General features: G+C 41.5%; 1 protein-coding gene across 1 annotated transcript; it reads left to right on the top strand.

The window, feature by feature from the left end:
* The first annotated feature begins 1,217 nt into the window (after positions 1 to 1,217).
* Positions 1,218 to 19,209, top strand: TGDS (TDP-glucose 4,6-dehydratase). Its single transcript, XM_039245718.1, has 12 exons — positions 1,218 to 1,402; positions 3,561 to 3,627; positions 4,630 to 4,698; positions 6,817 to 6,907; positions 9,500 to 9,642; positions 11,143 to 11,241; positions 12,293 to 12,352; positions 13,542 to 13,585; positions 14,225 to 14,390; positions 16,185 to 16,243; positions 16,672 to 16,769; positions 17,964 to 19,209. The coding sequence occupies exons 1-12, from the start codon at positions 1,317 to 1,319 to the stop codon at positions 18,047 to 18,049; spliced, it is 1,068 nt and encodes a 355-aa protein (XP_039101649.1). The 5' UTR covers positions 1,218 to 1,316; the 3' UTR covers positions 18,050 to 19,209.
* The last annotated feature ends 4,741 nt before the right edge of the window (positions 19,210 to 23,950 follow it).

Genomic DNA, 23,950 nt, shown 5'->3' with positions numbered 1-23,950 from the left:
GAGATTACAAAGGGGAGGGGAATCTAGTCAGATAAAACCCCAAGTATCCACTACAATATATTTTGGTCCTCATTCTATGTTGGTACATTCTTCTGAAAGTCTATATTTCAGCCCATGGTATTTAAAAAGGAAGGCAATACTATGATTAGATTGTTATCTAGTTTTCACTATTACATATAAGCAATATAGCAATGAATATATTCATGTTTATCTGTAGTTATCTATATTATACATCATGGAATCTGGGGATCATAGGGTTTGTCCATTTGAACTTTTCATATATGCTACCACTTTGCCCCTGAAAAAGATTGTAACAAATGGCATTCCTACATATACTGCATATTCTCATTCTTTTTAGACTTTGCCAACACATTATATGAAAGAAGAAAAAAACAACAGCCAAGATATCTATTCATCATTCAACAACATTAACTGATCATTTATTCTGTCCCAGGCCTTGTCCCATGGCCTCGGCATTATGGCAAGACACAAAACAGAGCCCCTGACCTCATGGAGCAGTATCAAGGAGAAGTTCAATGTAAACGTTGATGACTGCTGTGTAGAAAATGAAAGAAGGGTAAGGTGGTTCTGCAGGCCTTGGGTAGAGCTTGCTATCTTCATTGGGGTGGTCAAGGAAGGGCTCCCTACGAGGGTGACATTCAAGGGGAGAACTAAAAAAGTAAGGGTAAATACTAGGCACACATTTGGGGAGAGGCCCACAGGAAGCAGCAGGCTTGGCAAGTTCAAGGCAGAGCAAGAGGGCAGGCAGCCTGGGGCACTGGGAGAAAGAGGGAGAGTGTAAGGGCAGAACCTAGGAAGCATCTTTACCACGGACAACGGCCAGCAGCAACAAAGTAAAAGGCATTTTGCAATTCCAACCTCCTATTTCCACACTTTGCAACAAGAGAACCCCTGTTTTCAGCTCAACTGGTGGTGAACAGTCAGTGGGGATGGTTGCAGTACAAGAATGAAAAGAGGGTAATCATTCATGACTCCGACATCTGCGCATCTAAGTAAAGCCTGATCCATACTGGTGTCACTTGCCAGGAACCAGACCTCATCTTCTTAACGCTTAACCCCGTAGGTTGGGGCAGAGGAGAGCTGCGCCTGCGCAGTAGCGCTGTGCCGCCCGCTCCCGCGCCGGCCCCGCCCAGCCCGCAGTGGGCGGGGATAAGTCGGCCCAGCTCCGGAAGCCGCTGCCGCCTAGCCCACTGACGTGTCGGGGCGGCGAGACGCGTCGCGAAAAGTCGCGGTGGAACTTACCTGCGGTGTACAGATCTGGCGCTTTACGCTGCTAGGCTCTGCCGAGCTGGGAGATGTCGGCTGCGGGCAGGGCAGAGCCCTTGGGTCCTCCCGGCAGCTTTGCGAAGCGGCTCCTGGTGACCGGGGGTGCTGGTTTCATGTAGGTAACGGCGCCGCCGGCCGAGTAGTGGCTCCCCAGAAACCCCAACCTTTTCCTGCACCTCTACTTGCTCTTGGTAACTTGGGACCAGCTTAGGGGGTCTGAAATGGGAAGGGTCTTAACGCATGACTAGGATCAGCCTACCTTCTCCGCCCGCACCCCCCCATCCCGCCCCCGACCCCGCCTGAAAAGTCTTGGTTCCTTTGAAACTACGACTTTAAATGCCTCCCAACCAAAGCCAAAGTGCCCCGGTACTGTCTGCCTCTTACCTGGTCCTGGATGCACCTGTCACTCTTCTGAGGGCACCCACGTTGGAGTAAGCTTCTCCTCGACTGCCCCAACCTCCAGCCCACCCCCTCCGTACACAGCTCTTTGTACATACAGGCTCCAAGCAACCATTTTGGGATTATAGTTAAGACATTTCATTTATTTAACGGGCTTTATTTAACCAACACCCCTCTGTTAGTGCTTTGACCCGGACTAGATGTGTGAAGGCTCTTTACCTCTCACGCCGCATTCCATCAGCGAGCCCTCTTTCACTACTTCCAGAGCGAACACTTCTCATGCCCCGCCCCCCCCAGTCCACGTTACTGTCTTCTGCCTAGATTACTACTGTGGCTTCCCCGATTGGTCATACTGCTTCCACTCTTGTTCTCCTAAAGTCTGTTGTGCACCCAGAAGTCAGTGTTTATTAAGTAATTGAGTGCATAGAGTTTTCCCCGGGTGGTTCCCGTCAAGCTTAGAAGAAAATCCAAACTCTTTAACCTATCTAGAAGACTCAAGTGTCCACGCCCTACTTTTCCAAACCGATCTGTCGTTCTACCGCTTTGCTTTTCCGTGCCTGCCACACATAACTTTTTGGAGTTCTTGTAACACATGGGGCTCCTTCCTCCTGTCTCTAGGTCTTGGCACTTGCTTCCTCTTTGCTTAGGCTGCTTGCATCACTCGATTCCGAGGGCTACTTGGACATCACCTCCTCAGAAGGGTGTTACCTGGCCATCTTATCTAAAACAGCCCCTTTCCCAACTAACGCACCAATCAGTACATGAAATTATGTTGTGTGTTAGTGTTTACCTGGTTATTGCCTGTATCCCCACTCTAGAATGTAAGCTGGATCGGGACAGAGATTATTGTTTTCACCCGGTGTCTATAAGAATGCGTGTTTTACTTTATAAAGGTCTTCAGTAAGTGCTGAATGGATGAGTGCACACGGGCCAACGGGAACTCCCAGTGTCTAGTGGAAGAAGAGAAACATGGGAATCACCTTCCCCATTAGCACCTTAAATAACCTCTTCCAATCTGATAGTGATTTGGAGGAGGACACCAGGCAGGCAGGGGTTATTTAATAAGAGGAGCATAAAAGGGGGAACCGTGTGTGAGAGTGCTGGTCCCGGAAGGGCAAGTCCTAGAAAATGCCACGAAAGGGCCGTCCGGTACAAAGTCCAAGTTCATAATTTGGTCAAGGGCTGCCCTTGTTCCTGGGGGCCCAGTGTTTTAGTGTATACGAGAAAACCTGGTGGATCGTCTCACTGAGATGCCCCTGGTTCCACTTCAAGGTCCCCTGAAGCCCAGGAGCCACCATGGCTAACCAATTCTAGGTGACCTCAGCCATTGTTAGCCTTGGAAACATAGGTTTAATCTGAGACTTCTGGTTTACCCCACTAAATTCTAATTCTAAGAGATAGCAATTGCAGTAGGGTTGCTGAGAACATAGACAACTTTTATGCGCATGCGAACTTACTTTTCGCATAGCTATACCTACAGTCCGTTAAAAGGTACACTATAGTTTCAGTCTGTCTGTACTGACCACCACCCATTGTATTTATCATCCTGCTTCACTCCCACACGCAAAGCACAAATGTAAAAAATCATTTGGCTAAGCTATTTTTTGCCTTATACCCAGGACCAAAAATTCTCTTTTCTCCATGTTGCAAAGGGATATCTATATACTGATACTGACTATTGATGATACTGTTGAGAAAGTTAGTGGAAAGTGGAGGGGAGTGTGTATTCGGTATAGCTATGTTATTTATGTTGTTTTGCTGAAACTGAAAAGGTAGCTTTCAATAGTGTCCTAATACTCGACAGCTTAGGGTAATACTTAGGAAATGTTTAGAATTTAAATTTTCTACTAACAAAATACACTTTTTTCTTATAGTGCATCACATGTGATTGTCTCTTTAGTACAAGATTATCCCCACTATATGATCATAAATCTAGACAAGGTGAGTTTTATAAAAATGGGCTTCATGGACTGACACTTATGTACATTTTTTAAGTATTAAAATCTTATGATGCTGATATTTTAGTTTTTTATTTAGTCATTTAGCAACTTAGGGGGCCTACATAGTCATGTGATCATGCTGTATTTAATCTTAGTCTATTTAAACTTTTTCATTATGATAGCCCATAAACTAAAGCTCTTAAGTGCAGTATTTTTACCAAAAGAAAATCTTCAACCCTAAATTCAATATTTAGTGTAATCTTGTGATAATTAACCTTTTTTTGGAGTTGGGATACTCTGTTTATTTGATTTTATTATTATTTGATTTGATTTTCTAACTGCCACCACCTGGGAAATTACATATTTATTTCTTAAGTTAAAATTAACAGTTTTGAGGCTTTTTCATCAGTAATTGAAGTCTCCCTGGAGAGTCCGAAAGCCATGTTTGGTAATCACTGGAGTTTTTATTTTAAACACAAAATGCAAATAGCTACCTTAATGTCATAAAACATAATAGTAAAAATCTATAGACAGAGAATAATATGTGGACTTATCAATTTTTACCTACCTTACTATCATGTAGTAAGCAATTTTTTTCCCCGTCTCTACACTGACTTACTAATAGTTAACTCAGGAAACAGTGTAATGAGTTATATGTACAACACAGGTGTCATTGTTTTCAATTACTAATTCCTCTGCAAGAAGAAATGGTAAGCTTTTCTGGTGGCTGGAGGCAAATCTTGGCAGGAAAATGTTTTAAAGGAGGGGTTTCTAAAATAATTTTCTTGGATTTTGAAAAGGTAACAGAATTACACTTGTAAAAATACTTTTGTAATATATCAGAGACTTCTACAAACACAAAGAGCCAACACTATAAGAAGACATGTTCTTGTATTATAAGCAGAACATCTATAGTCTTTAAAATATATCGATATTTTATAGGAAAAGCTATGATCACTTTTTCTGTTGTTTCTCTTTCTCTCCCTCACTTACTTATTTTAAGCTGGATTACTGTGCAAGCCTGAAGAATCTTGAAACCATTTCTAACAAACAAAACTACAAATTTATACAGGTATGAACTTTTTTTGTAATCATGTAATTATTAACCGTTCCTCTTTAGCCATTCAGATATTCTGTCTTTCTGCTTTGCAAACTTATGTAATGTGGGCATGGAAAGCATGCTTATTAAAGACCTTTTATTTTCCGGAAATACCACATGCTACAGAGAATACTGCTTTGAGATTGATGCCGCATATAAAGCTGCATGTGGCATTTGGCAAGTGGGCAGATCTGTGGGTAGCTGACTGAACTTAAATGGTTTGCCATGTTTTAGGTCCTCAGCAGCCTTCTTATTAAGGCCTTGCTAGGATTTAAAGAGATTGGTGTAAAGGGGAATGTTATTCAGGCCAGGCAATAGTCAAAAAGCCCTCCGTGTAGCCCATGGGATAGTCTTCTCATATGAAGGTGGATTAAATGACTGTGGAAGGCTGATTCTTACTGGCCACCCTTAGAGGAGGCTAAAGTATAAACCAGAGAGCCAGGCCATTAATTTGCAAAAGGAAATTTTAATGTCAGATGAAATTATTTAACTCCTGATTTGTGTGTGTGTGTGTGTGTGTGTGTGTGTGTGTGTGTGTTTTAAAGATATTCTACAAATTCTTATTTTAATTTTTTATTAAAAAGGTTTTTTTTCAGAGTGCCAGGGTGGGTCAGTTGTTTAAGCATCTGAATGTGGCTCAGGTCATGATTTCGCTGTTCACAAGTTCGAGTCCTTCAACAGGCTCTGTGCTGACAGCTTGGGGCCTGGAGCTTGTTTCAGATTCTGTGTCTTCCTCTCTCTCTGTCCCTCCCCCACTCACACTCTGTCTCTCAAAAATAAATTTTTTAAAAAATTTAAAGAATTAAAAAATTTTTTTCATTTTTTTTTTTTTATTTGAGAGAGAGAGAGAGAGAGAGGAAGAATGTGTGAGCAGGGGAGAAGGGAAGTGGGGGGAGAGAGAGAGAATCCTAAGTAGTCTCCATGCTCAGTGTGGAGCCCAAGGCAGGGCTCAATCTCACAACCCTAGGATCATGACCTGGGCCAAAATCAAAAGTTGGATGCTCAACCAACTGAGCCATTGAAGCACTCCCACGAAGTCTCTTTTTAACCACAAATCATAAAGAATATACTGTGCAAACATTTTATAATTCTATTCTTCTATATGAAAGTATTTCAGTCATCAAAGAATTGTTGACAGTACATATTTTTAGAAGACTTAAATGTACATACAACATCAAAAGTACTCATAATGAGGCACCTGGGTCGCTCGCAGTTGGTTAAGTGTTTGACTCTGGGTTTCAGCTCAGGTCATGATCTCAGTTTTGTGAGTTTGAGCCCTGGGTCCAGAACTTCGCTGACAGTGCAGAGCCTGGCAAGTGCTTGAGATTCTCTGTCTCCCTCTCTCTCTGCTCCTCCCCCACTCACTCTGTCTCTGTCTCTCTCAAAATAAATAAACTTTTAAAAAAAGTATTCACAAGTTCACTGAATTGTGGTGAAATACATTTTTCAAAATGTCATCTTGTTGTTAAACTTACTTTAAACATATTTCAATAATGGTTACCTCAAACTTTAAAAAATATGTTTAAAAAAATTTTTTTTTAACATTTATTCATTTTTGAGGGAGAGATAGACTGTGATTGGGGAAGGGTCAGAGAGAGAAGGAGACACAGAATTGGAAGCAGGCTGCAGGCTCTGAGCTGTCAGCACAGAGCCTGACGCGGGGCTTGAACCCACAAGTGGTAAGATCATGACCTGATCCAAAGTTGGACACTTAAACCGACTGAGCCACCTAAGCCCCCCTAAAAAAAATATGTTTAAAAAATTTCCTGTTAACACAGTGACCTTAGGTTGGCAAGAATGTTACGGGAAAAAGCCAACACAGTTTTTAGTAGTAGTTGGTGCTCAATAAAATTTTGTTTCAGAAACTAATTTACAAGAAAGCATTTTAAACTGAATATCTTATATCCTAGGATGCTAGAGAAATACATCATTATTATACTTCCTTTAGCCCTTGGTTGAATTGTCCAGATATTCTCTATTCTCTCTATTCTCTATTTTCTTATCGTTGTTTTGGTTCATGTAGTAAAATGGTTATTACTAATGAGAGTGCTCAATGAAACTTAGTGTTTTCATGTTTGCTTTTTCATATAGGGTGACATATGTAATTCTCACTTTGTGAAACTGCTTTTTGAAACAGAGAAAATAGATATAGTGCTACATTTTGCTGCACAAACACACGTAGGTAAGCATTGTTTTATGCTACAATTATGATGGGCAAACAATTTCCCCAGTGACTAACTAGCCCAAATCGAAGTCCACTACTGAGGTTGAACAAGGAGGTACTTAATATGTCTTTGAAAGATCACATGCCATGCTCCCCCAGGAGAATAGGACAATTTTAATAATGCAGGTTGAAGTATAACCTTGAATGCTATCTTAAAACTTTGAGTTAACCAGATTCAGTATAGTGATTACTTCTGGGGAGATGGGCCTTCAACTGTATTTTTTGTGTTGTTTCTTAAAAGCTGGTAGACACACAGTCGAACATTATATTGTTATCCATACTGTTTTGTACATCTGAGATCTCTTCTGATTGTCTAACATTTCATATTGTGAAATATACCATATATTCAGAAGCATTTAGATGTAAAGTGACATGAATAATGATAATGTGAGTACCCATATAGCCATCACCTAAACAAAAGATAGAATGTTGCTGAATCCTCATTAGTAGTAGTAGTAGTAGTAGTAATATTGCTGCCTTATTACCTGATTTTAAAATTATCATTTCCCTTGGTTTTCTCTACAGTGTTTCTAGGAGATTTTTTCTATAACAGGATATAGAGATATTCCTCATTCCTTTTTATTTTCATATACTCCATTGTGTACATGTACCACAGTTGAGTTTATTTCCTACATCTTGCTATTTACACAGCACTGCAGTGGATGGCTTTGTGCCTGTGTTCTTTTGTGTGTTTGTTAATTGATGTTGGGTAGAGATTCCTAGAAGTAGGAATTGAGGGTAGATTAGTTTACTAGGGCCGCCATGACACAATACCACAATAACATCAGAACTCTATTCCTTACAGTTCTGTAGGCTGAAGTCCAAGGTTAAGGTGCCAGCAGGGCTCGTTTCTTCTCAGACTTCTCTCCTTGGCTTGCGGATGGCCACGTTCTCACTGTGTCCTCACATGGTTTTCCCTAGTGTTTCCTTTTGTGTCAAAATTTCTTCTTCTAAGGAGACCAGTCATGTTGGACTAGGGCTTACCTGAATGGCGTTATTTATATGTAATCACCTCTTTATTTATTAATTTTTTAAAAATGTTTTATTTATTTCTAAGAGAGAGAGAGACAGCATGAACAGGGGAGGGCCAGAGAGAGAGGGAGACACAGAATCCGAAGCAGGCTCCAGGCTCTGAGCTGGCTGTCAGCACAGAGCCCAACGCGGGGCTCGAACCCATGAATCGTGAGATCATGACCTGAGCAGAAGTCGGACGCTTAACCTACTGAGCCACCCAGGCGCTCCTGTAATCACCTCTTTAAAGGCCCTGTCTCCAAATATAGTCACACCCTAAGGTACTTGGGGTTAGGGTTCTAACATGAATTTTTGGGGAACACAGTTGAACCCAATGACCAGGGTTGAGGGGTAAAATCATATGTAGTTTGCCTAGACATTGGGAAGTTTCCTTCCTCAGGGGTTGAAAACACTTCGCATTCTTATTCCTAATGCATGAAGTAGCTTTCTCCCATAGCTTCACCAACAGAAGTTATTGTCAGATTTTTAAATTTTTGCCAATATGATAGGTAAGAAGTGGTATCTATCAGTTTTCATTTTGAAGTTTAATTATAATTGAGGGTGAGCATCTTAAGCTTAAGGACCTCTATTTCTCATCTAAACTACTTGTTCATGTCTCCTATCCATTTACAATAGAGTTATTCCTTTTGTTTTCTTATAACTTCTTTGTAGATTGAATATACTAGCCCTTTGTTTCTGAAAAGTTCAAGTATTTTCCCCTGTTTGTCATTTGTCTTTTTACTTTATAGATTTTTCTGGTTCTTTGTTTTTTTGTGTGTAAGAGCTTTTATGTGGTCAAATTTAGCAGTTGTTTTTCTTTTGTGTCGGGATTGTGAGCCATATTTAGTAAAGTTCCCTCATTCTCAGATTCTAGAGAATCTATTCTTCAAAGTAAATTTATTTAAAAAAATTTATCCAGCATTTATTGTTCTTTCAGCAATAACAGGTTGATCTGAAAAGCCTCGCCCTCTGTTAGTAGAAACCAGAAGTTTCAAGTTTCAAATTTAAGAACAATTTTAAATTTAGACGTATCTTTTTTTTCTTCTTAGAATAAAAGTGTTTCCTGGGGCGCCTGGGTGGCTCAATTGGTTAAGCTTTCTGCTTGATTTCAGCTCATCTCATGATCTCACGGTTCGTGAGATCTACCCCACATCAGACTCTGTGCTGACAGTGCTGATCTGCTTAAGATTCTCTCTCCCCCTCTCTCTGTTTCTCCACTACACTCTCACGCGAGTTTGCACGCACACCCTCTCTCTCTCGATCTCTCAGAATAAATAAACTTAAAAAAAATAGAAAAAAATAGTGTTTCCTCCAAATATAGCACTGATAGTTTTATAGGTTCTAGAAATTATGGACTTCATAATTTAGGCTTAAAGCAATCATACATAGCAATGTGTTTTTATGTTATGTTTTTAAACTATTGGAGTTGTAGTGAACAAAGAGAAGTGAATAGAGCTTTACTTAAACCTGAGTCTGCTGTTTGGTGTTTGTTTTGTCCCTTGGCGGAATTGTTCTAGCTTTTTCTGTCTCTTTTTTTAGATCTTTCATTTGTACGTGCCTTTGAGTTTACATATGTTAATGTGTATGGCACTCATGTTTTGGTGAGTGCTGCTCATGAAGCTGGAGTGGAGAAATTTATTTACGTGAGCACAGACGAGGTGTACGGAGGCGGTGTTGACAAGGTAAGCTTACAAAAGTGTTATGTTCCACCTGCTTACCGCGGACCATGAAACAAGTGTGTCATTAAAACTTACCCTGGGGCGCCCGGCTGGCTCAGTCTGTGGAGTGTGCAACTCTTGATTTTTGGGTCATGAGTTTGAGCCCCATGTTGATTGTAGAAATTACTTAAAAATTAAATTAAATTACACTACATTAAAATAAAAAAATAATAAAACCTACTCTGGGCTTTTTTCATCCTCCCACTAGGCACACATATAGGACTCTCCAAACTATTCTTTCTTTGTGTCCTCTCTTCAAAGTAAATAATACCAGCCCAAATGGCAACAACCATCTAGTCTCCATACAGATTTATATGCAATTTGACTGACAGGTTTTTTTTTTGCAAGGGAGCAGCACATCCCACCTTTCTGTTCCAGTCCAGACATGATGAATGTCATTCCCATGAGCCAAGCGGAGCATACCGCCGGCCCCCCTTCTCTTCCACCCAGGAAAGCGTATCAGAACGTCAAGAAGTGCATGTGAAATTATTGTAGCAGCTCGAATCTGTTCTCCTTTTTAAATCATGGGGCCCTTGAGTGGCTCAGTCGGTTAAGTGTCCGACTTTGACTCAGATCGTGATCTCACAGTTTGTGAATTTGAGCCCCATGCTCTTTGCTGACAGCTCAGAGCCTGGAGCCTGCTTTGGATTCTGTGTCTCCCTCTCTCTCTGTCTCTCGCACTCTGTCTCTCTCTCTCAAAAATAAACGTTAAAAACAATTTAAGTCATTTGTGCACATTATGCTTCTTATGCAAAAGATGGCTCCATTCTCATCTATATTTTTCGTAGTCAGTATTTGCAGTGACCTCATTCTGTTTTACATTTTTACAAAAAACAGTTTTTATGAAACAGTTTTTATGTTTTTACAAAAACAGCAGTTTGAAAAAAACTTACAATAAAAAAGCAGACCCTGACCACTTCTCTTCAATATCCAGTCCCACCTGTGAGAAGCAGTCATTTTCAATTCTCTTCTCTATCTTTGTGAAGGAAACTTTTTTTCTTCTTGGCCCCTGTCACCCTACATCAGATCTGACACAGGAGCCAGACAATTTTTAAAATATAAGTCAGGTGACTTTTGACTTTAAAAAAGAAGTCAAATTACTCCACTCAAAACCTGATCACATTGTTACAGTGGCCTTCAGAGTTCCAGACATTCTGGCTTCCCTCTAGCTCTCTGGCCTCAACTCCCATTTTTCCCTCATACTAACTTCCTTGTGGTTCCTTTGGACACACTTCTGTCTCAGGGCCTTTGCACTTGCTGTTCTCTCTGCCTGCCTCACAGGGTTGTTGTAAATGCTACTATATATAAAACGCTTAGGAAAAATGCCAGACACATAGTTGGGGTTTAGTAAATGCTTTTTAAAATGTAGTAATTAACATCTCAAGTTTGTGATATGTTTTCTGATTTTTCTACTTAGAAACTATGCATAATACATATTTATTAAATGCATCTTTTTAAAATTAGGAATTTGATGAATCTTCACCCAAACAACCTACAAACCCTTATGCATCATCTAAAGCAGCTGCCGAGTGTTTTGTACAGTCTTACTGGGAACGATACAAAGTAAGAACTGATTTCAGAAACTCTTGAATAATTTTTCTTTGGACTTAGGTATTAGAACTCCAAGTTAGCAGTAGCAATGTTCCATTTTTAGAGTTGAAGACATAGATTGAGGAGTTTATGTATTAAGGAGTTTAAAATACTTATTTCCTATATTGTGTCGACAAAGTAGGACCTACTTCTTGTTCAGTTCATCGTTTAAAGGAATAATTTGTGGGAGGCTCAGACAGTTAAACATCCAGCTCTTGGTTTCAGCTCAGTTCATAATCTCACAAACATGGGATTGAGCCCTGCGTTCAGCTCCATGCTGAGCGTGGAGCCTGCTTGGGATTCTCTCTCCTCTCTCTCTCTCTCCCCCTGCCCCTCTCCTGCACATACTCTCTCTCTCTAAAATAAATAAAAATTCAAAAAATAAGAAATCAGTAATTTGTATATCTTTTTTCCTACTTTAGTGATACATAGAGAATTAGAGTTATAGGAAACCCTCTTGGAATATCCCAATTCCCAGAATCCTCTGGGTGAAAGAAGACAGAGGGCAGATTCCATGACCCACTGCATGCTCCTCTGTGTGACTCATCTCTCTTGGCTCCTCGTGAATGGGAGCTGACATTCTCTTGCCTTTTGTGTTGCATAGCTCTGGCCCCTTTCCCTTTTGCGGTAGCTTCTTTTATTTGTAAGGGTTGGTGCCTCAGAGAAAAACAACTGGCAGTTGCACATCTAACCAAACCTAAGGTACTATAGTCTCTGAAATCATCAGGTAGACATTCCTTTAATTTTCTGCTGTCAAACCTAACAAACCTGGCCCCACCTATATTCAGCCCACCCTTGCCCAAGTAGACATTCCTCTTCTTCCTTTTGGAAACCTCTGCCTTTCTCTGAATCCCATCCTCTCCTGTCTTTTCATGACCTTTACATTAGAAAGCTAGCCCTTCACTTCTGTCCTTAAGGCGTGTGGGGTTACTTAGCTGCAGGTGCCCAAATTTTAGGACTGTTTGTCTTTAGATAATCATTACAGTTGGACCTCTGACTGCATTAATGTGGATAATCCTTTAAGTTTCCAGCTGTCATCACACGAAGCAGTAATGTTTACGGACCACATCAGTATCCAGAAAAGGTACATTTTATTTCTGAATCCACAGGTACTTTAGTGATCGTAGCTTCTCTTTATTTAAAACCATCTCTCTTCAGTTGTTTGTCCAGAATAATTTCTGCCGTAACTGTACATAATTGTAAATGCTGTGTAGGCCACATGCAAATCTCCTCAGGTTTAGAGTCTGGAGACCTGAGTTCAAGTCTCAACCTGACACCAGCTGGCGTGACCTTAGGCCCTTGGAGCGTGGTTTAACTTGGGGGATAAAGAAAATGCTCGGAAGGGACTTGGAAGGATCCAGGAAGATGATCCTGTGAAAATGCCTCGTACTTAGCAGGAATCGGAAGCACCGCAGAGCACTCCCATCGCTCCTGTCCCGGCTGCCAAAGACTCCTTCCTGGTTTGCAGGCTAGAAATTTCGGAGCTAGTCAGAGAGCAATGCAGGATGCTGGTACAGAAATCCGTCGTCCCGTCAGCTGGCTAATCGTTCCCCAGCGCCTCTTTATCATTGGCTGGTCTGAACGTCTGAACAAAGAAATGTAGTTAAGAGGCTGAAGACACCGGTGCCCTTGGTTCTGTATCATTAAGCCCAATTTTAAGTAACCATTACTTTCTCTGCCTACATTTGGAGCTAGGGTTTTCCACCTTCCAGCTGGTTGCATTGATCTCTTCTCCCAGAGAAAGGGGCCGGCCGTGTCATGATCTGCTGGTCTTAGTATCCACTTTGCTTAATTCGGGAAGTATCTTTCAGAGGGGCATTGTACATTTAATAATAGATCTTGCCCCGTTTAACATAAATTTTCTTTGAATTCAGTATCCCTGGGATTTGCTTTTTATTCATCTCACAAGCACTGAGTGAATAGGTGCTGTATGCAAAAGCAGTGAGTAAGATCAGACTCCCGCCCTTATGCAATCCTGGGTGAACCTTTTGTGATGATAGTGGACTGTTCGTGAAGATTTCTGAATTATTACACCACTTTTGTCTTTATGTTCGTCTAGCAGGTAACTTGTCTTTGTGCAATAGGAAGCTATCTTAGAGCTCTTTTCACTTGTCAAAATTATCATAGCTTTCTCCTTGAACTCGTAAGAGAAATTAGAATTTGTGCCTTTGTGTCTTTCTTAATAATCATCATCTTTTAATCATATGATGAATTAGATTCATATCAATCAGTGAATTTCCAATGTCTGAAGTGATATTTAAATATTCTTTTAGGTTATTCCAAAATTTATATCTTTACTACAACACAACAGGAAATGGTATGTGATTATTTCCCTTTGTGCCTGTATGTTTTTCTGGTACGTGGATAGTATTCAGTGACAGCCTGTCTTGAAAATCACAAAGTCTTAAGAGTTGAAGGCTGTAGAATTGAATGTGCCTACAAATTTACAAATTCCTTCTGCAATCAATGTAGCAGATTTTTAAATAATTACCATCTGTTATCCATCTTTATAATTTACTTACTAAGATCGTTGAGATCCATTTTTTTTAATAATTTCAATTCTTAAATAATGTATTCTAGAACTTTGAATTTTGACATTGAAATTTGACATCTATCTTTATATAATTTTACTTTTCCAAAGGATTTATTTCATTCACAGAGCTATAGAGATTTCTTCAAAACGAATTTAAGGTAGAAAATTGATGAATAACTTATTTCTCAGGGGTCATTTAGACGCTTGCCACTTCCGTGCTGAGCGCTGAAGGAGGTTTGGAGATCATTTACAAATTATGGATAAAATTTAGAAAAGTCTTGAGACTTTGTGTTTTCAGTAAAAGATTTCTAGGATCTCATGGGAATTGGCTGCTTTAGAATTGTACACAGTCATTGTGGCACCTGGGTTTGGGAGAGCTTACTTTTTTATACTTCGTGATTCCCTCTCATTTCACCTTTTTAGCTGCATTCATGGGTCTGGGCTTCAAACGAGAAATTTCCTTTATGCTACTGATGTAGTAGAAGCATTTCTCACCGTCCTCAAGAAGGGGAAACCAGGTGAAATTTATAACATTGGAACCAATTTTGAAATGTCAGTTCTCCAGCTCGCCAAAGAACTAATACAAATGGTATGTACATATTGAAAAAAGGTAGTGTTTTCAAAATTGTCACTAAATTAGTGGTAGAAATCACTAAGTTAGTTAGAATCAACAATTTACAGTTTACTCAGTTGGAAAGTAAACGTGTAAAAAAATGAAACATACATGAAGATATGTATGTCATTATTTGAAATGATAGCACCCATTTATAACAGCTTTTCAGGAAAATAAAAATCCTAATACATTAAATATAGATACTCATTATAACGAATACCTCAGTGTCAGAAACATAAACTTGTATGTGCTAGTCTTAAGAATCAGTGATGCATAAATAATTGTAGTTATGAGTGTAGGTATGCATTAGTGAACATCAATATAGATCTCAAGGATTCGGTGTATAGAAACTCTCTTCCTTTACACCACTCTCAGAATACTCTGGGCTCCAAACCTGTGGGCCTTCCACACCAAGCAGTTCTCAGACACAGGCTGGGCAGCCTATAATTTAACTCAATTCTGACATTATCTGCCTGGGAATAGCTTCAGATGCCACAGGTTAAGGGCTCAGTCCTACAAGACTATCCCCTGCCTCAGATGCCTGTCACAAAACCTGGTTGTCGCCTATGCTTCTGACGAACTGGCTGTAAGTCAGAGGTACTTTGCTGGAGTGACTCACAGAGTTCAGGAAAACAGTTTACTTTCTAGATGGCTGGCTTATCGCCCAAGTAACTCTGGAACAGCCAGATGGAGGAGCTGCCAGTGGCCAGGGAGGAGGAAGGATTGGGGATTGACCAGGCCCTCTCTGGCGCACCATCCTCGGGCACCTCCGTGTTTTCAGCCGCCCACGTGTTCTCCAAACCCCGTCCTTTTGGTTTTTTATGGAGGCTGATAAAGTGGGCACGAGTGGTTAAATCCTTGACCACTGGAGAGTAACTCAGTCTCAGGCGCTCTGAGCTTGTGGTTGGTTCCCTTGGCAACCAGCCCCTCCTTGGGGGCTTTCCAAAATTCACTCATTAACATAAACTCTGGTGTGCTTAGGGGCACCTGGGTGGCCCCACGTCGGGCTCTGTGCTGACTGCCAGCTCAGAGCCTGGAGCCTGTTTCAGAGTCTGTGACTCCCTCTCTCTCTGACCCTCCCCTGCTCACGCTGTCTCTCTCTCTCACCTAGAAATGAATAAAACATTAAAAAAAAAAAAAAAACAACTCTGGTGTGCTTAAAGGGGCTTGTTTTGAGCAGCAAAAGACACCTTTATCTCTCATCATGTAGGAAATTCCAAGGGTTTTAGGAGCAAGGGTAAAGACCAACATTTCTCACTATAAATCACAGTATCACACTCAGTAATAACCAAAGGTCAAAAAAATAAATTTTCTCCCATAGTTGACGCAATGTGTATTCTTTCTGAGCTTCAGATGGAATTTGGGTTATAAAATACGGAAAGTGTTACTAAAATGCTGTTCATCTTAGCTGTCTTCCCTACTTTGTTTTTGTTTTTTTTTTTAAAGTTTTATTTATTTCTAGGAGAGAGAGAGACAGCATGAGCAGGGGAGGGTCAGAGAGAGAGGGAGTCACAGACTGAAACAGGCTCCAGGCTCTGAGCTGGCAGTCAGCACAGAGCCCAACGCGGGGCTCGAACCCACGAACCGCGAGATCATGACCTAAGCCAAAGTCGGACGCTTAACCTACTAAGCCACCCAGGCGCCCCATGTCTTCCCTACTTTGAAGGGGTTGTTCTTCTAGTCTTTTGAATCAGCTATTTAATACTTTTGTTATTATCTGGTCTTATTTTGTAATTCAACTCAACGCCTTCCCCTTCTCCGTTTTCACAGATCAAAGAGACTAATTCAGAGTCTGAAATGGAAAACTGGGTGGATTATGTTAATGATAGGTGAGTAATAAGTTAAAACACTGGGAAAAAGTTGTGAAATCTTAGATACTTATAAAATTCTAAAATATGTTCACTTAATCAGGAACTACCATTATCTCTCTTGAGTTTTCTGCTATAAGAGCATAATAACACCAATAAGTTTTTGTGTATTTATTTATTCATTCATCAAACATTTAGGTATGAGGCTGCATTCAAACCCAGATCGTGGCTGAAATCAGAAAAGGATTAGCTATGGAGAGGGTTAAGCATCTGGGATTATAGATGATTTTTTTTTAAACATGTACTTTATTTTACAAATTTTCTATAATAAATTCCCAGAGGATTTTTTTAAGTAAAAATGTGAATTATGGTAAAGATTCATGGACACACATTATTTAAATTTGTAAGTATATATCCACAATGTCTTTAAACCTGTTTTGTTTTCCAAGACCTACCAATGACATGAGATATCCAATGAAGTCAGAAAAAATACATGGCTTAGGATGGAGACCCAAAGTGCCTTGGAAAGAAGGAATAAAGAAAACAAGTATGTTATGAATTGATCCTTTTAGGGGGGATTCAGAAAAATTGCAAGGAGAAGTAGTTTACTTTTGGAACACTCTAAATTCAGTAGAATGTTATGATGAATCCTTTCCACTTTTCAAATTGTTACATTTAGTATATTTCCAGCAATAGTAATCTGTTTCCTAAGCATCTGGAATTTCACAGACTGACTTCTGATGAGTCTTCCGGTATCTCATCAGTGTTTGTCAGAAATCCATTTCACGGGGTCTTAGGTGCTAATTTGTCACTTTTTTCATATCCTTTAAAGGTTTTAAAGTCATGAGAGTCTTATTATTGCATCTTTCTTTCTTTCTTGGTAATGTGTAAAATAATGGTCCATTTTAACCTCAGAGGCATGTTAGATTTGACGAGATGTGGACAGTTGAAGTCCTTGAGTGTCATAAGTCTTTTTACATTGAAACAAACAAAATTTAGTTGTGTGTAGAAATGTCCATTAAAAAAAGTGTACATAGAATCTGTGTGTGTGTGTGTGTGTGTGTGTGTGTGTGTGTGTGTAGATACACAGTTTGGTTTAAAAATGTATTCATGAGAAAAGGTAAATTCACATGTAGAAAAAAAGTCTTCATTCAGAGCTTGACGTACAGAATACTTGTATTGCGTTTTTAGACGCAAATTCCAAGTTAATTTATCATTTTTTAGCTAAAAAACTTTACTGATAGTATAGCAATATAAAATTATTTTACATATGAACAGAAGGAAAATCACAGCTTCTCATTATGTCTGTAATGCAGTATTGCTACATTTACTTGAACAAAAAAATTACTTGTACTGTAGCTTTAAAACTAGTGCAAATGACATAGCCTCCTTCTCCCTGAATTCCTTAAAGTCAGAATGTCTTAAACACTCATACCAGCACATTCGGTATTGAAGGACCTTTGAAGTTAAAAAAAGAAGATGACTGACTTCTAAACCTAAGGTTTGGGCACTGAAACATCTTGTGATTAATGGCATTGGTTGGCTCCATATCCATTCATTTTCTTCATGAGGCAACCCTTTTGCAAGACCGATTCTTAACTTAAATTAAGAACCTAAGTACAATTGGCTGAGCGGCTGATGGGCAAGATTTTTCTGACTTAGCTGGAACTCAGTACATGCTGGTTAACTAGTGGTTAGTGTTTTATTTTTTATTTTTGTCCTTTGTTTTTTTCCCTCTCAGTTGACTGGTACAGAGAGAATTTTCACAACTGGAAGAATGCAGAAAAGGCGTTAGAACCGTTTCCAGTACAAGCATCGTTTGTATAGTCAAGACAGTTTGCAGAGAAAGAAGAAAATTATCCTACCTCGACAAGCCATAGGAAACCAAGTGACCAAATGAAGTGTCCTCTTTGCTTTTGGAATTAAATTCATGACTTTCTGCATAAAATTCAAATGCAAAACGCCTCAATCTTTAGAATAGGTTTGGTGCTGCCATAGGATTTAAATATCAAGATTCTTTCTGGAAACCTTCCTCCTGAAAGTTAGACACCAGAAGGCCTAGAAAGACCTCTTCATAGGAGGGGGCCAGGAAGATGGAATCTCCTGGTTCTGAGAACAAGGACGGAGAATGGCTCTGCGCTGATAATAACCTTCGCGGGCCCCAAACCGAGTTGCCCAACCTTCCCGCCTGCCTATAAGTCTCTCAAGCTTCCATTTTTAGGCCACATAGGAGGCGCTGTCTGTCCTCGTTCATCTTTTTTATTAAAGGTCCAATGTGCTGTAATTGTTTTAAAAATGGAACAATGGAAGCATATCTAGCACTTTTTAACTTTAGATAATTTTGTAAAATTAAGTCAAACGTTTTTTAAAAGAAGGATGTAGTTTTTATATTTTCAAAATCAGTTGTTGGACTATATATAAGTAACCTCATCTAAGATATTTTATCATGTATTTGCCATTTAAAATGATTTTATTTATAAAAGTATCAATATTATAATGTATTTAATGTAGAATGTGGCTGTATTTTTAGTAAGGTATGTATTTTGCTGTAGAAAAAAATTTTTAATGTCTTGATTAAATACCTTTAATTCCTCTCTCTCCTAAAGACTTTAAGATGCCTTGAAAAAGCAGCTGGCTGGTTATTGCATTGACAGAGGGAGAGGAGCCGAAGGTTGTTCCCAGCTTTCCGGCTTCCGTGCAAGAGTGATGACTTGTTTCCTCTGTGAAGTGGGAAGCAAGGCCACTCACTCGCAGGTGGTCCAGGGAGGGGGAGAAGAGTGGAGTAAGGGCCTCGAAGAGGTAGAGATCCGGAAAAGAGTAAGCAGATCCAAAGTTAGTAAGAGTATTTGCCAAGCAGGAGTGAAACACAAATCGAAGTTGAACATGGTAGTTTCAGAATTCTGAGATGTGGGGGGCATCAGGGTGGCTCAGTCAGTTAAGCATCAGACTCTTGATTTCAGCCAGGTCATGATCTCATGGTCTGTGAGTTCAAGCCCTGAGTTGGGCTCTGTGCTAAGTGTGGAGCCTGCTTGGGATTCTCTCTCTCCCTCTGTCTTTGCCCCTCCCACATTCATGGTCGCGCTCTCTCTCTCTCTCTCAAAATAAATAAATAAAACAAAAGAATTCTGAGATGTGCAAAGTGGATTGGATCCAGAGGTGGGCATAGTAGGAGTCAAGAGGGGCTGAGGGTGACAGTGACTAAAGTGAGGCCCACTAGTCCTGGTTGTGTAGGGAGGAAAATACTCCTCCAGGGTAGGCTGTAGCTAGAGGAAATGGAGAGGGGACAGGCATGAGGGTGTGGCGGTGAGAGGTCGGGGAGGCTGGAAAGGTAGAAGCAGAAAATGGGACCAACTGAGAGCAAATGGTCTTTGGTAGAGTTTGGTCATTGAAGGTCGATGACAAAAACATGTTTTTCTGTGTCATTTATTTTTGCTCGTATTTTTGTGTGTACTTTTATTTCCAACTTTAATATACTCCATATGGCTTAATCTTTATCATTTATTTAGTCTCAGGAGATGACCTGGACAGACATTAAGAACATATAATGAAAAACCAGTGGGAAAAAAAGTTTTATGCAAAAAGTGTAAAAAAAAAAAAAAATAGAATGTTCTGTGTCATATGTCATCAGGGACGTGCAGATTAGAACAAAAACCAGATGCCCGTGAGAATGACCAACATCTGCAACACTGACAGCGACAGATGCTGTCAAGGATGTGAAGCAACAGGAACTCATCCATTGCTGGTGGGAAGGCAACATGGAACAGCCACTTTGGAAGACAGTTTGGCCATTTTCTTACAAAACCAAGCATACCTTTACCATATGATCCAGCATTCACCCGCCTGGGTATTTGCCCAAAGGATTGGAAACTTATGTCCACACAAAAAGCTGCACACAGCTGTTTATATTAACTTTATTCACAGTTGGCCAAACTTGGGAGCAACCAAGATGGCCAGTAGCTGAACCGATAAACAAACTGGTGCATCCAAACTGCATGAGCCGTCCAGCCATAGAAAGGACATGGGGGAAGCTTACATGCGCGTTACCAAGTGCACGAAGCCAATCTGAAAGGAATGTGCAGGAGACAGAGGCGGAGCAAAATAACACCTGTAACGGCTTCTGTAAAGAGGAAGCAAGATTGGACAGGATGATGGTGCTGGCTCGGGCTCCGCGGGCAGAAAGGGCACATCCATATGGAAAAAGGATCTCTTGTGAGAATAAACCACTGGCCCTTTCAAAGGATGAAAAGGGCTCCAATGGATCTCAACTTGCCACCAAGTACCTGATGAGTTCCTTCAAGGCATCGGGCAGTCCCGGGGGCTCGGCCTTTGTCTGTTGTCAGCAGGACGGCTGTGCAGAAGTGGAAGCGGCTGGATTGGCCTTGGTAAGTGAGAATCCATGCTGGGGGCCCCAAGAGTAGGTTCAGTCTCTACAACTCTGGCGACTCCATTCAGACGCCTGCTGTGGCAGTTCTGGGGTAGTCGATGGCGAAGGCTAGCCCAAGTCAACCGACCGACTCATTTTGTCTACCAGATGGCCCAGTGACTCTTCCACGGTGGTTGCTTCCTGGTGGCCATTACCGTGTGATAAACACATCTTCACACTCCCCAGCCACCCCCATGTGGCCATTCCCATGCCTCCAAACCTGTCTTCTTACCTCCCCATCACCAGCCTTTTTCCTTCCAAGCCCCGGAAGTGGCTAATTCACCACTGCCTCTGAACTCATACATTTGTCAGCTCAGGTCACTTCTCTACGAAGTGAATAACCAGGTACACTGCTCTGCCCTTTGACAGATTTCCCCTTTGCACATTCTTTTAAAGCTACCCCAATGTGGCCTTAATGCAGCCACCACCCATGTTTGGTTTGTATGCACATAACAAGCCAACCCGTCTATAAACTAAGCTGGGGTTTTTTTTTCCTTCTGCTTTCAGTTGCTTGTACAGAACCCCCCACAAGGCCACAGGTGTGAGCTGAGACAGGTGTGACCCACCTGGCAGCATGGGACTCTAGCCTAACTGCTCTTGCAGCTCACTGTGGCCTCTGATCCCACTCAGGCTCAGTCCTGATGGGTCATTTTCATCTCACCATGGATTGCTGCAGGGCTTCTCGACTTTATGGCTAGTTGAGTGCGTTAGTTTCCTAGGCCTCCATAACAAGATACCACCGAGTGAGTGGCCAAAACAAGAGAAATTTATTTTCTCATAGTTCTAGAGTCTGGATGTCAGAGACCAAGTGGATGGCAGGCTTAGTTTCTTCTGGAGCCTCTCTCCGTGGTGTAGAGATAGCCACCTTCTCCCTGCCTTCCTGTGGTCATCTCTGTGCATGCTCATGTCTGTATCTAAATCTACTCTTCTTATTGGGACACTGCTCACATTGGTTCCCACTCCCTGCCCCCCCCCCCCGCAAGACTTCATTTTAATTTAATTCACTCTTCAAAAACCTTATTTTCAAATGTGGTCACATTCTAAGATATTGAAGGTTAGGACTTAAACATATGAATTTAGGGAGGGGGACTCTGTTCAGCCCACAATAGTGAATCCAGAAGAACCCAGCACATTATGGACAGTTCTGAAACATGGCCACTTGATGTCCTTTAGTCAAGCATTCTGTCTCTGCCAGGGCTCAGTAAACTGCCAGGAACCATTTTCTAAAACCATAAAATTCTCAGGGCTCCTGGATAGTTCAGTTGGTTGAGTGTCTGACTCTTGATATTGGCTTAAGTCATGATCTCATGGTTCATGGGATGGAACCCCGCATCAGGCTCTGTGCTGATAGTGCAAAGCCTGCTTAGAATTAGGATTCTCTTTCTCTCTCTGGCCCCCCTCTCCCCCAGCTCATGCTCTCATTCTCTCTCTCTCAAACACACACACACACACACACATTAAAAAAAAATCAAAATAAATAAAATCAAAATTCTCCACTGTAATTTCCCCCCCAGGTACCTGCATTGTGATACTCCCCCGGGGCTCACCATAACATCTGCTGCGCATCTTTCTCTGACTGACATCTCCCATACCACAGGGCCCACCAGAGCATACAGCCCAAGGGGCAGGGATACCCGTTCCCCGGCTTGGACCTGCTACCCAGGCCCGTTCCCTGCTTCTCTGTGTCACTCTATTGATGGGCCAAAGCATTATCTCTACGTGTGGAATGTGTTGCCTCCACAACCCAAAGAGGCTGCCAGCCCTGTGCTTCCTTTGTGGAAGGCGTGCAAGAGGCAGCAGTTTGATTTTCACCACTGGACTTCTAAGAGTTTACTGAAATGGCAAGTCCTGAATCTTCAGAGGGTTTATCTTCTACCCTCCAGGCTGCGCGTGAATTAGCAAAGCCCCCAGTGTGCTATCCACTCCTGCTAATTCTGCCTGATCTGCGCGATGCCATCAGGTTCATAGATGGATGTGACATTCGCAGGATGGTCAGAAGATCCAAGTCTCTCCGGAGAGCAGAACCAGTAACAGAGCCCCGAGGCAAAACCGTAAACACACCCGCCTTCTGACTTTCTGTTTTGATGAAGATTAAAAAAAACCATATTCACCAGATCAATGGCTGGATACCACGTTCCAGGGACCGTAGAAACTGTTCTAGCGAAGGAGATGCCACCTGGGCCCGGCAGCCGCCGTGAGAGCCACCACTTGACTGAGCTGGTGGTTGTCCACAGCCATTTTTCCAGAACCCACCTAGACTGGTGGATCCAGTAGAGAATTGATGGGACCCAGCCCGGCTCGACGGAGCTCCAGCGCAAACGCGGTATGTCGGAGAAGGTCGAACCGGATGGAAATGCAAGGTGCCCGTTGTGCTCAGTCATGGACTGGAGGCTGCTCAGGGAGAACTGAGGTGGGTCCTGAAGGCTCTACAGACATAGGCTGTCAGCTAACTGCACTCTTGGCAGTTTGAATGTCAAGCTCCATCTTGAAGGGAAATCTAAGTTGTCAGACTTCCAGAACCACTAACAGGCTGTTTGCCGTGGGCAGAGGGTCTTGGGGCTTATCTACGCCCGACACAGATTTTCACCCCAACTGCTTGCTCTTAGTCCAGGGCCTTACCCTCCCGCACTTCCCCTGGGCCCACTTTCCATAGCTGCTCGTGCCTTGGGGCCCTTTTGTGAGGTCAACCAGCGCAACCCAGATGTTCTGAGAGAATTTTTGCAGATGACATTTGAGTTATGATTTGTTTTAAAGGATGACCCACAGTCAGCAGAGGAAACTGAGGCTGAAGGACCAGACTGGCCAAAGCACCACGCTGTAAATGATACTGTCTGTGGAAGACAGGTCCTCAGTATTACTCTGGCACAGACATTCTCGTGTGTCTCCAGTCCATTAGGGAAATGCAAATAACAACTATACTGTGCTACCACTTCCTACCTGTCAGGATGGCTATTAGTTTAAAAGGCAAAAAACAATAAAAGTTGGTAAGGAAGTGCAGAAATTGGAATCCCTGGTGCCTCACGGGTGGGAATGTGAAATGGCTTTAATGGCTCAGAGTTTCTGTTTGGAAGGTGAAAAAGTTCGGAAAGTGCGCGATGGTCATGGCTACACAACACTGTGAATGCACCTAGTGCCACTGAATTGCATGCTTAAAAGTAGTCAAATGGTAAATGTTATCTTGTATATAATTTGCCACAATAATACTGTTTTAAATCTGTGCCTCCCAGACCAATAGCACCTTTAGTGCTTGCTAGAAATGCCAGCTCCTGGGCTCCACCTCAGACTTAGAGGATCAGAAACTCTGG

Source organism: Hyaena hyaena, unplaced genomic scaffold (assembly GCF_003009895.1).
Source record: "Hyaena hyaena isolate Hyena2069 unplaced genomic scaffold, ASM300989v1 scaffold_263, whole genome shotgun sequence".
Classification (NCBI taxonomy): domain Eukaryota; kingdom Metazoa; phylum Chordata; class Mammalia; order Carnivora; family Hyaenidae; genus Hyaena; species Hyaena hyaena.
This window is presented reverse-complemented; position numbering and strand designations above follow the sequence as displayed.

What these genes read in the sequence shown, in the direction of transcription:
- TGDS (XM_039245718.1), top strand. Translation starts at nt 1,317, where the DNA reads ATGTCGGCTGCGGGCAGGGCAGAGCCCTTGGGTCCTCCCGGCAGCTTT. An exon ending in TGATCATAAATCTAGACAAG is followed by an intron (nt 3,628 to 4,629) that starts GTGAGTTTTATA and finishes ACTTATTTTAAG; the next exon opens with CTGGATTACTGTGCAAGCCT. An exon ending in CACATCAGTATCCAGAAAAG is followed by an intron (nt 12,353 to 13,541) that starts GTACATTTTATT and finishes ATATTCTTTTAG; the next exon opens with GTTATTCCAAAATTTATATC.